The sequence below is a fragment of the Thalassophryne amazonica genome, chromosome 17, assembly GCF_902500255.1.
Source record: "Thalassophryne amazonica chromosome 17, fThaAma1.1, whole genome shotgun sequence".
NCBI lineage: Eukaryota > Metazoa > Chordata > Actinopteri > Batrachoidiformes > Batrachoididae > Thalassophryne > Thalassophryne amazonica.
This window is the reverse complement of record NC_047119.1, coordinates 54,518,715-54,536,709: the sequence shown is the minus strand read 5'-3', so window position 1 is coordinate 54,536,709 and position 17,995 is coordinate 54,518,715. Positions and strand designations below refer to the sequence as shown.

Below are 17,995 nucleotides of genomic sequence, written 5' to 3'. Positions count from 1 at the left end.
CCGCCGACACCCCCCAGGTGGCCGCAACAAACCGAGTCTGTGAAAGAAGGAACCATTATGTGAGTCCACACTCTACACACAGAGAGACCACTCAAAGGTGTACATAAACAGCAAACACTTCCTGGCTTAATTACTAATCAGCTTCCCAACCTGCAGGCATGGAACATCCAGTTCACAAAACTCCACTGCAGTGGAAGCCGATACATGACTAACGTACAGCTCAATATAATAAGGTGTGAGGGACACCACATTTACTGACTGTATAAATGTTAGTCACAAAATCTAACGTACCTCCGGAAGTGTGCTGACGAGCGTGAGACCTCACCCCCTCCTCTTTTACAGACCGTGCATCAAACCCTGGACGTTCTCTGCATCCACTGATGATGAGATGGCTCCCGAGACGACGATCTCACCCGTCTGGTCACAAGGTCGAGTCTCTGGCAAATACACACTGTATACTCCAGTCTTAAATGCCACCATGTTCCAATCCATATAGATGCACCACAGCTGTGAGTCCTGACGAGCCGCAGGTGATCAGGGTGAGGTCCTGATAACCTCAGCAACACAGCCACTCAGTCCCAAATGCAAGCCACCTGGAAGGAAAAACAAAAGACAGAAACAAAAAGGCAGCCAGGCCCCCCCCCAGCCATACAACAATCGTACTAATTATCTTCTGATAAGTTTTTGCAGACGTGGTAAACAAAGCTGAATAGTTACAAACATCTATGAGATCTAAAATCAGTTAACCCTATGGGGTCCGAGGGCATTTTTTGGACAGTTCACTCGCCTGGCATAAATGTTTTATTATTGCTGTTAACAGCTCTCCCTGCATCCCACAATCAAGTTTTATGTCTCTTTTTTTTTTAGGACAACCTGTGCTTTCATAATATATATGCTTTTGTTGTGTTTTATAAGTATAATAAAGGTTTACTATCAGAAATAAGAAAGGAAAAAGTAAAGCGGAGAATAATTTTCCACACACATTTATTCAAAACACACAGCGAACTATAATAAACAACTGTTCTGACACTTTATAAAGGTAATTTGAGGTCTTGTGTGAAAGACTGTACAACAAAAAGGTTCAAACAATAAACACAAATGCACATTTTGAACAATATATACAAAATGGTCTATGCGTTTTTTGTCTTCATCTCAAAGCAATTTCTGTCTGCTATTACACAAAGGTTACATCACAAACTTCTACTTCTACTGTGTTTTGGAGTGTTCTGTGCTGCTCCTAAACCAGCTTCCATTTACACTTTGGCCCACTTTGGCTCCTTACAGTCTGAGGAGCAGTCCTCCCCCTTGCTCCATTGATATGGTAACCAGTGCTTTACGCTGAGAAAGCAACAGAGTTATCCAGTAAGATTCACATGCAAACTAGTGGAGCAATCCTGATAGTTACACACTCTTTGTCTGAGCACATGAGATTGTCATCAGAGGCTCTCCGTCTGCTTTCACTGATCGCTGTGCGCAATGGCGCAGGGCACCCAATAGTATATACTCATTGGAGCACTCAGGGAGCTATTCAAATGGGCCAACTAGTAACATATCACTCCTGAAAATAATCTTTGGCTTTTCACGTGAGGTAAATCTGCCCTACGAATGTATTTTGGAAAACCATGTGACGGTGAACCAATTCCGATTGGACACTCACATTGCGCACGTCATCACACAGCAGAGGAGTACAATGTCCGCAGAGTTAACTTTTCAGCAAAAAAGCAAGTTTCTATCTCATATCATTAAAAAGGTATTTATAATTAGGTCTTAGCCGTCGTATACGACAGCGTCGGCCCCAGAGGGTTAAGCACCTACCTGTTAAATGTTTTATAGTAGATGTACAGGTCTATCCTTCATAAACAGAGACCTGGTTCGAGAAGAAACCGCTCTATCCTGTGCAGGCAAAGAAGAACTGGTCACGATAAAAGAACTCATTTCTTTTGACCCCATACTGATATATTGGCAATATCACCCAAGTCATCCAGAGGCATACAGTTTTAACTTATGGTTAAAATTTTAACCAAACTAATTTCGGACAAGTTATTTAAATTAACATCACGTCTGAAGTTTTATGAAGTGAAAATATCAGATATATGTTTTAGTTTTAAAGTAATGCACTAATTTTGAAGGTTTGAGTGTGGACATGCTGTGCCCAGGTGCATTATGGATACCTCAGTACATTCACAACAGAAGAAATTCATTTGACATGCTCTAATCAGGCTCCACACAGACAACAGTATTAAACTCTTTGTATATTGTGCCTAAAACTCTCGTGAATATATTCTCTGGGTTTACAGACTTTATTGTGTTTGTTTTATGTAAAAATGCCAGAAGCAGCTCAGGTTGCTCCTCCATTATTTTCAATTGGAATCATTGCAATCGATTCCTACTTGCTATTTAGAATCCTGCTTATGTCAAACACTGTCTGTCGTCTTTGTTCCAGATTAATATATATAAGATGTCTGAAATTCAGTTTGCGTTAATTAAATGCCACGCATCTTAAACATAGCAGACACGGATTATCTGGAATTTTGTTTTGGCAAGTTTTCACGGTCTCTACTACCATCTACTGGCCAGCAGTGCTCATGGCAGTATTCGCCCTTCTACTGAGCATCCAGTAGTTGGCAGTGTTGTATTTATTTTGACACCGGTTATATCAGATGGTTATCTAATTACAACTTGGCTTTTTTTTAATGCCTTTTTTTACAAATAAAAAAATGGCATATTTTACAAAAGCACATTTATCTGTAAACACCAACACACGACACACCTCACATTAACGTGTTGGTTTACATAGAATGAATGAGTCAACCAATCAGTGTTAGCGAAGGCACATTTTACCCATAATCCTTTGCCATCTGTCTGTGTTTGTTACAAAACTTCAGAATTAGTGCATTATTCAACATTAAAATATATATGTTATATTGTAACTTTGTACAAATGACAGAACTGACATTAATGGAGTTATTCTATCAGTATTAATTTTATTTATAAACCAAACCATAAGTGAGCACTGCTTTATTTTCCAAGACCTCCGCCTCACGGCAACGCTGTTATTGAGTAGACAGTTGAGCTTTGCTGCTCTTCTCAGCTGATGTTCTGCTGGAAGCTATGTAATAAACAGGAGCTTCCAGCAGTGGGCAGGGTGTACAAAGACAGAAGTGCTGACTCATTGTTTGAGTCTGTAGTCACCTTTGATTCTACCAGAAGTGATTGTGGTGTTAAAACTCAAAATCAGCTTGTTAGTAGTTGCACGTGTACCGGAGACAGTACTGGAAGTTATCGGTTAGCTGTAGCTTCCGATAAATTTTTGGGTGGTTTATCGGTTTAGCTTTATAAAAGATAACTTTTGAGTTAGCTCATTATCTGTTATCGAAGCTAATTTTTTGGTTAGCTGTGCCCACCACTATGTGTGTGTGTGTGTGTGTGTGTGTGTGTGTGTGTGTGTGTGTGTGTGTGTGTGTGTGTGTGTGTGTGTGTGTGTGTGTGTGTGTGTGTATATATATATAGGGCATAGGGCAGCACGGTGGCCTAGTGGTTAGCACTATTGCCTCACAGCGAGAAGGTCGTGGGTTCAATTCCCGTAGCCTTTCTGTGTGGAGTTCGCATGTTCTCCCCATGTTTGCGTGGGTTTCCTCCGGGTGCTCCGGTTTCCTCCCACATCCAAAGACATGCGGGTCAGGTGGATTGGAATCTTTAAAAAAAATTGTCCGTAGGTGTGTGGGTGTGTCTGTGTTTGTTTGTCTATTTGTGGTCCTGTCCTGGGTGTGTATATATATATATAGTTGTGTGTGTGAGGTTGTGTGTATGTGTGTGTGTGTGTGTGCGTGTGGGGGGGTTGTGTGTACGTGTGTTTGGGGGGTTGTGTGTGTGGGGGAGTTGTGTGTGTGAGGTTGTGTGTAGGGGAGGTTGTGTGGGGGGGGTTTGTGTATGTGTCTGGGGGGAGTTGTGTGTAGGGGAGGTTGTGTGTGTGTGTGTGTGGGGGGGGTTGTGTGTATGTGTTTGTGTGTGGGGGGGGTTGTGTGTATGTGTTTGTGTGTGGGGGTTGTGTGTATGTGTGTGTGCGCGTGTGTGTGGGTTGTGTGTATGTGTGTTTGGGGGGTTGTGTGTATGTGTGTGTGTGTGTGTGTGTGTGGGGAGTTGTGCGTAGGGGAGGTTGTGTGGGGGGGTTGTGTGTATGTGTCTGGGGGGGAGTTGTGCGTAGGGGGGGTTGTGTGTATGTGTTTGTGTGGGGGGAGTTGTGTGTATGTGTGTGTGTGTGGGGGGGGGTTGTGTATGTGTTTGTGGGGGGGGGGGGTTGCTGCATACATCCATGTTAGGTTCATTACAGTAAGATATGTAATCAGTTATTATTACTGTGCTACAATAACTGAGATGGTTAAGAAACACTCGAAAAATGTTTAGCTGAAAAAGTACTGAAGTTTTTTGTTGTTGTGTTTCAACCAGTGGCTCCACTTTCTGTCTGCATGTCTTCATTACTGATACAAAGCTTTGTGAACCCTTTGAATAACTTGGCACCTGCACAGTAACAAACCAGAAAATATCTCTCAGGAAGGAACCTTGTGCATAAATCAGAATGCAACACGAGCCACAGACTCCAGCTGCCCGGCGGACACCTGCTGCTCTGTTCTGAGCAGAACCCAAAACACACAGTGCACCCGGAAACAAATCTGAGCAAAGACAAACACAGCTCTGTGTGTAAACAGTCCGCCGAGACGTGTGTGTGTGCTTTCTCACGCTGCTCAGTCCACTCACCTGTTCGTGTTTGAAGTCCATGACCCCGATGCAGTACACTCTGGCTCCAAACCCGCGGGCTTTATCGGCCTGGAGGCACCAAACACACACACAAAATCAGGTCCTGCAAATTTCTTCTGACATCAAAACATAGGAATGCCACAGATCAGCATGAAGTCATCGTATAACTAAACAACCCCTCCTTCATGAGTGTTGGAGGGTGAAACATCATCCCCCAAATCACTGCGTTCCGCCCCAAACACGTTCGCATGTTTCACGGGGCTGAAAACCAGAACGGTCTGGTGCATCTTTGAGAAATGTCTCCAGGATTTTCAAAGAGAAACTGGACAATTAATGTTTTCTCGTTAGCATGTAAAATATTAAAGCCTGAGACGCTCTTATTTGGCAGATCTTCTAAACCCTGATCTACCTTCTTATGTTCCCAAAATACAGGCCTGCTTTCTCCTGCACGGGTGAAAAAGAAGTCAGCAGGCTGCAGCTTTCTCTGACTCATTCTGATGTGAGATACATGAAATGCATTTTTTCCTTTTGCCTGCCCCTGGTTGCCACAGTGGATCCACATTGATATTTTGGCACAAGTTTTACTCTGGATCTTTCCTGATGTAACTCCAGTTCTACATGGAGAAAAATGCATAAAGCTCAAGGTACTAACCGCTCTTCCAGTCAGGTATGTTTTTGTGTAGGCTGTAAATCCCAGTTTACTTTAAACCGGTTAACACCTTGAGACAGAAATTAGTTAACCCTAAGGACAGGATCCCTAGTTACAAACAGAGCAATGTAGTGTATTCTATCAGATGTCAGGAAAACTGTAACAAACACTACATAGGTGAGACTAAGCAACCTTTACACAAAAGGCTATACCAGTACCGCAGAGAGGGCGCAAATGGACCTCAGTCTGCAGTTCATCTCCACCTTAAAGACACTAACCACATGTTTGAGGACAAGGAAGTTAAAATATTAGCCAGAGAGAAGAAATGGTTTGAGAGAGGGGTCAAGGAGGCATTCTTTGTGAAACGTTTGAAACCCAGCCTTAACCGGGGAGGGGGTCTGAGACACGCTTTATCCCCTGTTTACAATGGGGTACTCAGGTCAAAGCAGTTTCAGTCTTTTGTTCATGGTAATGAGTCATTCACGTCATCAGCAGAGTCGTCAAGGGAGCCATCATGAGAGGGTCCTTCCCATCATTAGGAGGGACAGCTGCCCTGTCATTAGGAGGGTGCTAACTAGAGCACAATAGGTGCTAATAAGAGCTATTGTTTAGTCACTAGCCTATAGCAGTCTGCCTCTCGGTAGGAGGGGTCTGGTTAGGTTTAAAACTCCAGCTTTTGTGACTTCTTGATTATTCTTCTCTACAAGAGTCAAGACAGAAGTCAGACCACAAGAGCAAGAATTTTAGCTGAGGAAGCTTCTGCGATTTGAAGCAAACGTCCTCGCGTCAAGCAACCCAGTCCAGTCGAAAATTCAAGCTTCTCTTCCAGTCAGTTACTAAGCAGGTTCTACTCTGCTTAACTTCTGAGATCTGATTGGATCAGGCATGGCTGCAACGAATTACCATAAATAATGTTCCAAAAATACCAAATAAGGCTACTCGACCAGCCCATATTTATATAAGAATGTCCTATCAGGATGCTGGGACAGACGGGAACTTTTGAAACTTACAATTTCCTTAGTAATCAGAGAATGACGCCCCCCAAACTGCCTTCTTTAATGATTTTGTTTGTCCCTACAAAAAAGCTAAAAATACGAGGAAGTTGGTGAACACGGGAAGTTCTATGAAACCACTCATACACACCATTTACAAACAAATCTGTAACAACAAATCTGTTGCTGTTGTTACGAGTAATTGAACTATTAATATTATTACCTGTTAAAAAAATTGTCTACTTATGTTCATCATCACATCACATCATTACTGATCACACGTTCGATACCTCCTGCACAGTCAGCTCGTAGGGGTAGATGTCCAACTTGCCATCAGTCAAGATTATAATGATGCTTGATGAGGGCGAACTTTGTTTCTTCATCTGCTCCGATACCTGAACAGTGATTCAAAAGCACCTTCAAACGACACAGTAAATGTTGATACACCATAAAAACTGCACCGGTATGTCGACTGTTAATCCAAAGCCTTTAGGATCTGATTAAACATGATGATGCAACGGCAGCTTCAGGTGCGTGATGACATAATGCCTTCAGGCGCATGATGCAATGAGGCCTTCAGGCGTGTCATGCAATGATGGCTTCAGGCCCCACATACAATGATGTCTTCAGGCGCATGATGCAATGAGGCCTTCAGGCGTGTCATGCAATGATGGCTTCAGGCCCCACATACAATGAGGCCTTCAGGCGTGTCATGCAATGATGGCTTCAGGCCCCTCATACAATGGTGTCTTCAGGCGTGTCATGCAATGTTGCCTTCAACCACGTCAGACAATGATACCTTCAGACATGTCATCTAATGATGCTATCAGGCCTGTCATGCAATGTTGCCTTGAAGCGCTTCATGCAACGATGCCTTCGTAAGTGTCATGCAATAATGCCTTCGTAAGTGTCATGCAATAATGCCTTCTGGTGCGTGCCTTCAGGCATCATGCAACGATGCCTTCGGAAGTGTCATGCAATGATGCCTTCGGGTACATCATGCAATGATGCCTTCTGGTGCATGCCTTCAGGTGCATCATGCGAGCATGCCTTCGGGCACGTCAGGCAATGTTGCCTTCAAGCGCATCATGCAATGATGCCTTCAAGCACATCATGCAATGATGCCTTCAGCCACGTCATGCAATGATGCCTTCAGGCTCATGACTTCAGGCGCATCATGCAATAATGCCTTCAGGCGCGTCAAGCAATGATGCTTTCAGGTGCGTCAGGTTTGTGTACGTACCGCTATCATGCCTTCATGCATGTAAGTTTCACCTGCAGGTTTAATTTGGCTCAGCTGCTTCAAACCCTCATCTATCTTTGACCTACACATCCAAAAGAAGAAAAAACACAGCTGAGTTTAAATAAATACAACAGCCAGGCTTCTGTGTGAGCTGCTTATGATGAAGAAGAAGAGAGACACTGATGAGAGAAGACCAAACCTGTCTCCTGTTAGCGGGAGTATTACTTCTGCTCTGGTGGAAAAGACGATGTAGGAAACCCTCAACCTGGGACTGAAAACCACATGTGAGAGAACCAGCGGTCAGTGTGAACAACATCACAAACCTGTTTCACACCTTTATGAATACTTCAGACTCATGGAGCAGAAAGGGTTCCTGTAAGTGCTAATAAACATTTAAGATAAAATAAACTTTATTGTTCCTCTCTGGGAAATTTGTCTTGGGATGAAGCAGAGGAAGCTGCTATATATTTGTCACCTTAATGCAAGTAGATTTGTCCTGTAGGGTTATAATTTAACAACACAGTGAAAAATACTCATTTGAACTATATAACAAGATACGGCAGCCATTTACTGAACCAGAAGGTACACAAAGCATTCCAAAGAGTTGCACTCAATTAAAAACACAGGATGTGCTGGTCGTTTCGATTTTCCAATTGAGTTAGTCTGAGATAAATTTCCCAACTGGCTGATCACAAGGTCCTGACAGTTTCTCAGTTGAGAGCACCTCAGCTTTAGCAAACTTCCAAACTGAGGCAGTCTGAGGTCTTGCAAACATCCCAACTGGGGCAGCCTGAGGTCCTTCAAACATCCCAACAGCGACAGCCTGAGGTCTTTCAAACATCCCAACTGGGGTTAGGGTTCCTTCTTCAATTGAGAGCACCTCGACTTTAGCAAGCTTCCAAACTGGGGCAGTCTGAGGTCTTGCAAATGTCCCAACTGGGGCAGCCTGAGGTCTTTCAAATGTCCCAACTTGGGTATGGGTTCCATCCTCAATTGAGAGCACCTCGACATTAGCATGCTTCCAAACTGGGGCAGCCTGAGGTCTTGCAAATGTCCCCAATGGGGCAGCCTGAGTTCTTGCAAACATCCCTACTGGGGATAGGGTTCTTTCCTCAACTGAGAGCAACTCGACTTTAGCAAGTTTCCAAACTGAGGCTCAGGTCTTTTGAAAACCTCATCTTTCAGTTGCTCAGCAGCAGGACATCTTAACAGACATATTTAACATCTGCCACAGTCAAGCTAGAGTACCCACCTGTTTAAAAAGTGCCATCATTATACCTCGGCCCAAGAAGCCAAATTCATCCTCTATGAATGGCTATCACTTGGTAGCCTTGACCCCCATAGCTCTGAAATGCATTGAGCAGCTTGTGAGGAATTATATTAAATTGTATCTCCATACCAGTTTGGACCTCCTACAGTTTGCTTACAGATCAAACCAGTTCACAAAGGATGCAATCTCCACCCTGCTCTACCTCATACTGACACACCTGGAGAACAAGAACACCTATGCCAGGATCCTGCTAATTGGCTTCAGCTTGGCATTCAATACAGTCTTGCCACAACTTATGGAGAAGCTGCTGCTGGGTGTAGATCCAGGAATGTGGATCTTGGAGTTTCTGACAGAGAGACGGCAAGCAGTCAATGTTGGCAGTAAAACATCTAAAACCATCACAGTGAGTACAGGTTCACCACAAGGGTGTGTACTTGGCCCTTTACTGTTCACACTGCTGATGCAAAACTGCTCTGCCAGCTTTAACAGTAACTATGTCATTAAGTTCACAGATGACACAACTATTGTTGGCCTCATTACCAACAACTAGGAGAGCGTACAGAAAAGAGGTGGAGCAACTGGTGCACAACACACAATCTCACCTTAAACACCAGCAAGACCAAAGAGATGGTGATAGGCTTTAGGAGGACTAGTCACCAGCTCCATCTCCCACTGACCATCAATGGCTCTGAGGTGGAGAAGGTTCAGAGCCCAAAATTGTTATGGGTCATTTATCAGACCAGCTAACCTCCAGAGACAACGCCATGGCTGTCTTTAAGGAGGTCCAGCGGCGTCTTCACTCCCACAACACACTTAAGAAGGTAGACCTCCCCATCCCTGCCAAGAAGGTAGACCTCCCCATCCCAGCCAAGAAGGTAGACCTCCCCATCCCAGCCATGTCTGTGTTCTATAGGAGCACCATCGAGAAAATTCCCAGCTACTGCATCTCATCATGATATCCTCCTGACTACCAGGCAGAGGTGGGACGAAGTCACCATCAAGTCACTCTCAAGTCATGAATCAACAAGTCCCAACTCAAGTCTCAAGTCATAATGACCACCAATTGTTTGCAAGCTGACTACCTTCCTGGTAGTCAGAAGGATACGGTAACAGCACAACGGGGGAGAAACGCAATCTCAACAGGACAGTGAGAACAGCAGAAAAGATCAATGGTGTCCCACTGCCACATCTGCAGGACATCTACACAGAGCGCCGTGCGCACAGAGCACATGACATACTGAAAGACTCCACTCATCCTTCTCACGCATGTTCATTTTCATCCCATCAGGGAGAAGATTCAGGATCATGAGAATAAGGACTACTCACCTGTTAAACAGCTTCCCCCCACAGTGATCAGACTTCTGAATCAGAAAGTGAAATAAATGGACTTTTATTTATAAAACTGACTTTTTTATTTATGTATGGTTTTCTATAAAGTGTAATTTTTTTCAATTCTGCTACATTTTAACTTATTCATGAACACTTTTATCATCAGAACACTTTGTTTTTACTAAAGGTGGATGTGTGAAACATATTGTCATGTTTATGTTCCCATAAAAATTACAATAATAAACGTAGTCCATTTGTCCGTCAGTCCGTCCGTTCCAACTGGGGGAGCCTGAAGTTTTGCAAATTTCTCAACTGGATGAGCACAAAGTCCTGACAGTTCCTCAGCATTGTTGCCACAGTTACTTTGAAAAGAATAATCAGCAAAGTAACTAATCGTGCCTCAATCTTAAAAATAACCAAGTTAGATTACGTGTTACTTTATTAGTTACATTCAGCAGCTGCCGACAAGTTGTCCATAGCTGCTAATGAAGTAACTGGATAAAGTAACTGTAAAAAGTAACTTCTCAACGTAACCGTGGCAACACCTCGAGTTTTGAAAGCGCCCCAACTGGATAAGTCTGAGACGGGGCTCCCACCACTGACTTGGATGTGGACTCATCAAACTGCATTCCAGTTTTGTTGAATAATTATTGTAAGAGAGCCTGTTTAATTTCTGTTTCACATTCACATACTTTCCTTCTTCATCTTCAAGAAATATTCTGTTCACATTATCAGCCAAAGTGACCCGAATCTAATCAGATTTAGTCCATCTGCTCGTGTGGTTCTAGACCTGATTCAGATTTAATCTCTGGTGTTCTGACTGCTGTGTGAATGGTCCGACCAAAATTAGGTTTCTCATAAGCAGGAATGTGAACCATCCCGACTGCATCTCCAAACTCTTCAGACCTTCAAACCCATCAGTGACCACAGATTTGGACTCATCCTTCTTTGTATTTTGCATGAACAGACTGCTGCTCGAGCCGACCCTGATCAGTCTTTCTCTTGTCTTGTCTTACTATTAGAACTTGGCGTGTGCTACAGCGTGATGCTGTGGTCTGACCCTCAGGCAAGGATCAGGGACTAGAACCACCACTGGCACCACCTTCAATGTCTGGTGGGATGTTTTTTTATATTTAGTAACTTGCTATTAACACTAAAGATATCACACACACACACACACACACACACACTGTTTCCCCAAAGGGGTTTTGGAGCAGTTGGTGGCCTTGGATGATATTTGCTGCCTGAAATAGACACGACCGACTTTCTACTCACTACAGTCCTGCTGGAACTTGAAGTCCTCACTGCGTAAACACGGTTTCATTAAAGGTGTACGGTTACCAAGCTTTTTAAGATTTAAGTCACAAGTCATTTTTGATGTTGACTGGTTGGTGTGCTTACACTTTACAACGTACATGTCCGGATAGTCCGACTTTCCAACAGCCACGGCAAGGCTGTCTAAACTGTCTGCAGTGATGGACAGACTGAGAACAAGTGCCTACATGATGACCAAACTGCTCATGACAGAAGGCACACCACTCAGACTCAGTCGCAGTGATTGGGTTTTTGGATGACACTGCACCACACAGATCTTGTCTCTGTTTGGTTTTCTCATGTACCAGGGTTGATGTTGGTGTTTCGGTACATCCTTATAGTGGAGCTTCTAGCCATCCTTCTTTCACCTGCTTGAGGCAGGTTTGGCGTTAAAGACTGCTTTTGGCAGTCTTTCATCAGACGTGGCCGCCCATCTGACTTGGGCAGATGTGACGAAGGCTTCCACGCCAACTGTCTTGCTTGATTTAGCACCTCCTCACCGGAGTCACAGACTGAACGGTCCCCCCTTAAAAATCATCCCCCCTGCCTTCACCGAGCATGCGTCATTTTGAAGCGTCAGCAGTGGTTCACTGATTATCACCTCATTTCTGTTTAAAACTGCACTCCAGTCATCATCTAGCTCAGCGACAGATATCTGAAGCTTTTGTACAACAATCATTTCCACATATATTCAGCATTATTTCATCATAAATGATGGGGGAGTGATTAGCGCGCCACAGCAGCAAGTCTGAGTCTGAGTCTCTGAGTGTGACTCTCCACACCCAAAGCGATCAAAGGGAATAATGTGATTATTAACCTTCAGATGACAAAGTAAAACCTCTTAAATCATTCTAAAGTCAGTTTTAAGCAGAAACGAGGCGATAATCAGTGAATCTCCAAAATGACGCATCTGCAGTGAAGGCAGGGGGAGTGATTTTTAGGGGGGACCGTTCAGTCTGCGACACTGTCTTGCCATCTGATATGCATTATTGCTTGTTCGTAATTATTACCCAAAATTGTATTTATTAGCCTTTAAATAAAGGATTTATAATATGACACTGCTAATATGATCAAAATTTGCGATGTCTGGAAAAAATTTAAAATTATTAATCCTGAAGTGAAAAAATTAAAATGAACAGATGGCTTTGAACTACGTTCTGTAGCAAAATGCACAGTCTGTGATAGCGACTGGGAAGCACACGCCGACAGCCAATCAGAATCGAGAGGCACGACGGACGTCAGCTGGCTGTTCGTCCGAACAAAATAAATGAAGATAACAGAAAATGTTCTGAAACAGCTTATTTCTGTATAAATGTATTATGTTTCTCATATCTTTTGTAAATTTAGCGAGAAACACTTAAAAATTTAAAAATGCTATTTTTGTAACGCGATAAAACCTCTGAAGTGATTTATAAGACATTTTAAGGATGGTACGCATCACGCAGGTCAAAGGTTATTTCTGGTCATTTCAAAACCTCATGCATATGCACACATACATCCTGCAGATGCCATAAGAAGGAAAATAAAATATTCATTATGGAATCCCCCCGCCTAAATATGTTCTCTTTATTAAAATGAGCTGAAATTTTGCAACACATTTCAAAAAATAAACTAATATTATAATGTTTGGATTTAAGTAGAAACTAAATTATGTCAGTTTTGTGAAATTTGAAAGACCGAACAGCTTTAAATTTGATTCTGCTCCACTGCTGTAAACTGCTGTATTTTGCTTTATTTTGAAAGGTCCTACAGAATGGAATTTCTTAAATGATTTTGAGACTATATTAGAAATACCTCCAAAATACATTATTCACCACAGAGCTCAAACTCTGTCCCTCAAAGGGCCACAAAATAAATGATGGGTGAATTAAACACAAACATGCATCCAATTACAACACATGTAAAGGTATAATTTTTCTTCCTTCAGCTACTCCCATTAGGGGGCGCCACAGCAGATCAATCATTTACATCTCACCCTGTCCTCTGTATCTTCCTCTGTCACAAGAACCACCTGCATGTCCTCCCTCAGCACATCCATAAACCTCCTCTTTGGCCTCCCTCTTCTCCTCCTGCCTGGTGTCTCCATCCTCAGCATCTTTCTCCCTATATACCCTGGGTCCCTCCTCTGCACATGTCCAAATCATCTCAGTCTCACCTCTCTGACTTTGTCTCCAAACCGTCCCACCTGAGCTGTCCCTCTGATATGTTCATTCCTAATCCTGTCCATCCACGTCACTTCCAAAGCGAATCGCAACATCTTCAGCTCTGCAACCTCCAGCTCTGCCTCCTGTCTTTTTGTTAGTGCCACCGTCTCTAAGCCATACAACATAGCCGGTCTCACTACTGTCTTGTAAACTTTCCCCTTCACTCTTGCTGATATTCTTCAGTCACAGTCACTCCTGCCACCTTTCTCCACCCACTCCATCCTGCCTGCACTCTCCTCTTCACCTCTCTCCCACACTCTCCATAATTTTGGACAGCTCACCCCAAGTATTTAAACTCATCTACTACTTTCACCACTACTCCTTGTAACTGCACTATTCCACTGGGCTCCCTCCCATTTACACACATGTACTCAGTTTTGCTCCTACTGACTTTCATTCCCCTTCTCTCCAGAACATATCTCCACATTTCCAGGCTCCACATTTACTCTCACTACAGATCACAATGTCATCTACAAACATCATAGTCCATGGAGATCAGAGGTGTCAAATCCAGCTTCAGAAAGTAAAAAGCCTCCCATGTGTTGCTTCTACCTGAGCACCTAAAACAGGTGATCTCAATAATTAGCTCATCCACCTACCTGAAGAGCTGAACTAATTACAATCAGCTGGTTTATTGGGAAGATGGAACAAATATGTGACTGGACGTTTACTTTCTGAAGTTGGATTTGACACCTCTGATTGAGATTCCTGTCTGATCTCAGCAGTCAACCTGTCCATCACCATTGTGAACAAGAAAGGATACAGAGCTGATCCTTGGTGTAATCCCACCTCCACCTTGAATGAGTCTGCCATTCCTACTGCACATCTCACGGCTGTCACACTGTCCTTGTACATGTCCTGCACTACCCTCACTTCTCCGCCACTCCAGACTTCCTCAATACCACAACTCTTCTCTTGGTACCTTGTCATAAGCTTTATCTAAATCCACAAACACATAATGTAACTCCTTCTTGCCTCCTCTATACTTCTTCATCAGTATTCTCAGAACAAACATTCCATCTGTAGTGCTTTTTCTCGGCATGAAACTATATTGCTGCTCACAGATCTTCCCATAACTTCATGCTGTGGCTGATCAACTTTATGCCTCTGTAGTTACTACAGCCCTGCACCCTTGTTCTTGAAAATAGAAACCAGCACAGTTTGTCTCCACTCCACAGGTATCCTCTCACTTTCCAAGATTTTACTAAACAATCTGTTTAGAAACTCCACTGCTATCTATCCTAGACATTTCCGTGCCTCCACTGGAATGTCATCTGGACCAACTGCCTTTGCACTCTTCATCCTCTTCATAGCTGCCCTCACTTCAACCTTGCTCAGTCTCTTGCACTTCCTGATTTACTCCACATCATCCAGCCTTTTCTCTCTCTTATTTTCTTCATTCATCATCTCCTCAAAATATTTCTTCCACCTTCTCAACACATTCACCTCACTTGTGAGCACATTATCATCTGCATCTTTTACCACCCTAACCTGCTGCACATCCTTTCCAGCTCTGTCCCTTTGTCTGGCCAATCAGTACAAGTCTTTTTCTCCTTCCTGAATTTTTAACTTCTTGTACAACTCACTATATACCTTTCCATAGTTTTTGCCACTTTTCACTTCACGCTGCATCTCCTTGTACTTCTGTCTACTTTCTTCATCTCTCCAACTATCCCAATTCTTTTTCGCCAACCTTTCCTGAACATATTCACTCCACCACCAAGTCTCCTTGTCTTCCTTCCGCTGTCCAGATGCCACACCCAGTACCTTCCCTAGCTATCTCCCTCACCACATCTGCAGTACCTCTCTCACCTGCTCAATGAATTTCGCACATTTTAAAACTAAAATAAAATCTGTAAACAATCTGCTTAACCGTAACTGATTAATTTGCAGAGAGCTCATCAGCTGTCATGGTGGACCAAAATAAAGGAAGCGTGGAACGAGACTGACCTGACAAACCTGCTGGTGAGGTGCTCCACAAATCCGTAGATCTCTCCCCAGTTTGCTGACACGCTGCCAGATCTGCAAAAACAGAGTGATTTCTTGACTGTATTCAATTATGAAATGCAACAAATCAGGATTTAACAATAAAAATGCAGTTGTGCAATATAATGTGGATACTATCCTGTAATAATGCAAGAGTCATGTAAAAATAGCTTAATAACTTCTTGTAATGTGATATAGCTTCTGTATGTAGAGTTATAAAGGGTGGGTGGGGGCAGAGCTGACAGGTGGGGAACCATCTGCAATACAGTAATTGTAATAGCGCAACTGTGCAAATATTCATTTAATTCCAACGTTTTTAATGTTGTTAATTCATGCAAATAATACAAAGCAGCTAGAACTAATCATAGCACCATAATGGCCACCTTTTGGTTAGTAAAGATGGGCCAAAATACACCGAGCATCATGGGAAATTACTGGCACCATGAATCATACTGTTATGGGTTCATAACAGTATGATTCATGACGCTTGAATATGTTTACTGGGTGTGGAAAAAGTAAGCAAGTCACAGTTGCAAGTTATGCAAGCAATTTCATATCTTTTTGGTAAATTCTGTGATGGTTTTGATTTGTGAGCTGCCTTGATGTTACTCCCCATTTGCCACACACCTACTTTCTTGATCGTCTTTGCAAGCCACATTAATATCGACATCAACCGTGGAAGTGCCTGTTGTGACCAACAGCTAGTGTGCACTCTATTGTGAAAATTTTAGGAAAATGTACAGGCAGAACAATAGTAAAACTAAAACAACACACAAGATGTCCAGGATAGAGTCTGATCTCCTTTAGGTGGCACTATCACTCACTTTTTAAAAATGTTGGACTGTTGAATAGAATAGAATAGAACAGAATTGAAGCCTTTATTGTCATTGCATTAAGAACAATGGAATTGTCCTCCCATTTCTCAATTTCATTATGTTCTGGTTACTGGATGTAGTTGTTTGACAAGGAAATGATCCATTTGTAATCAGACTAGCACAACAAAGCAAACATAAAATGAATTCCTGCAAACCTATTGCATTATACCTTTTGTTTATTTTCTCAAACACTGCGACAGCTTCTCACATTCTTCTTTTGTCAGCAGGCAGAAGTTGTATTTGCCCATCATTCGTACTCTGGCAGAAGCACGCACTCTGAGTGCCACTCCAGTTCTCCCATAACAGTATCTAATACAGTTATGTAAAATTTAAAGTTTGCATACTGCAAACACTACGTGAATAACTCATCTTTGAGTTCAGTCTCCTATTGGTTTACATTATTTATTTATTTTTGAATGCATAAAATAATCCGTCAAGCTTTCACACTGTACAAAGGTTCTGTTAAGAAAATAAAAGCTGCATTTTGGCAGCAGACGGACAGAAACCAAACAGAACCATAGAAGGAGAGAATCAAAGAGCGTTTCTACAAAAAAAAACAAAAAAAATCACTCACCTGTCTAAAACGAAATAAACATCAAAAGCTCCGTCGCACGAAGCATCATCTCCATCATGGGACGAGGAATTCCCCAAAACACTCGCAAAAAGTAAAATTTTGCTCCATGTCCATATCCGATCCATAATCCGTGCGTTTCATAACAGCAGCGCGCAGCAGCAGCTCGTTTTAAAAACGCCAAAATCAAACATCTCGGTTTGTGTCACAGAATCAGACCTGCAGCTCACATGCTCAAACGACATGGTTGTTGCGTTACTGTGTAAATTTTGAAAGTGTGCATGTGTTCACGGTGACTGGCTGGAACTGGGCAGGGCTCGCAGCTGTCAAAGCAGCTGCAATATAAACCAACTTCCTTCAATCCTCTTCAAAATTAAATACAGAGCCAACGGCAAAGAGATAAGAATTAAATAACTTACGAGGAAATTTAAAATAAATTAATGAATAAATTCATAATATTTTATTAATTTGATTCTGTCTATGGCTTTGACAAATTCTGTGTGACTGGACTGAAAATTTTGGATTTAAAAATGTTGATAATCAAAATTTACTCAGAAGTAACATTTTAAAAAAGAAATTCTGCTGCTCCTCCTCCTCGTCGTCGTCTCCTCCTACTTCTACTAAAAAATCAGCTTATTTAATTTGTACATAGAGATTTTCAATTGTACTGTCCTGTTGAATTGTATACTATTTATACGTTTTGGGTTTTTTTTTTAACTTTATCTGTTGTACCCGAAAGGAGAAGCTCGCCAGTCTCGTACAGTTTGTATAATGACAATAAACGGCTTTCTATTCTATTCTATTCTA

The 17,995-nt window shown here is 42.5% G+C and overlaps 1 protein-coding gene across 2 annotated transcripts in view; it reads right to left on the bottom strand.

The window, feature by feature from the left end:
* Positions 1–17,481, bottom strand: part of LOC117529714 (anthrax toxin receptor 2-like) — a 41,404-nt gene extending 23,923 nt beyond the window's left edge. For both annotated transcript variants that reach the window (XM_034192565.1, XM_034192566.1), the window contains exons 1-6: positions 17,192–17,481; positions 15,707–15,778; positions 7,839–7,910; positions 7,640–7,721; positions 6,687–6,791; positions 4,756–4,824 (exon numbers count right to left, since the gene is read on the bottom strand). In XM_034192565.1, coding sequence (XP_034048456.1) covers positions 4,756–4,824; positions 6,687–6,791; positions 7,640–7,721; positions 7,839–7,910; positions 15,707–15,778; positions 17,192–17,316 — 525 coding nt within the window. In that variant the 5' untranslated portion in view covers positions 17,317–17,481. The remainder of the gene's footprint in view (positions 1–4,755; positions 4,825–6,686; positions 6,792–7,639; positions 7,722–7,838; positions 7,911–15,706; positions 15,779–17,191) is intronic.
* Positions 17,482–17,995: the final 514 nt, after the last annotated feature.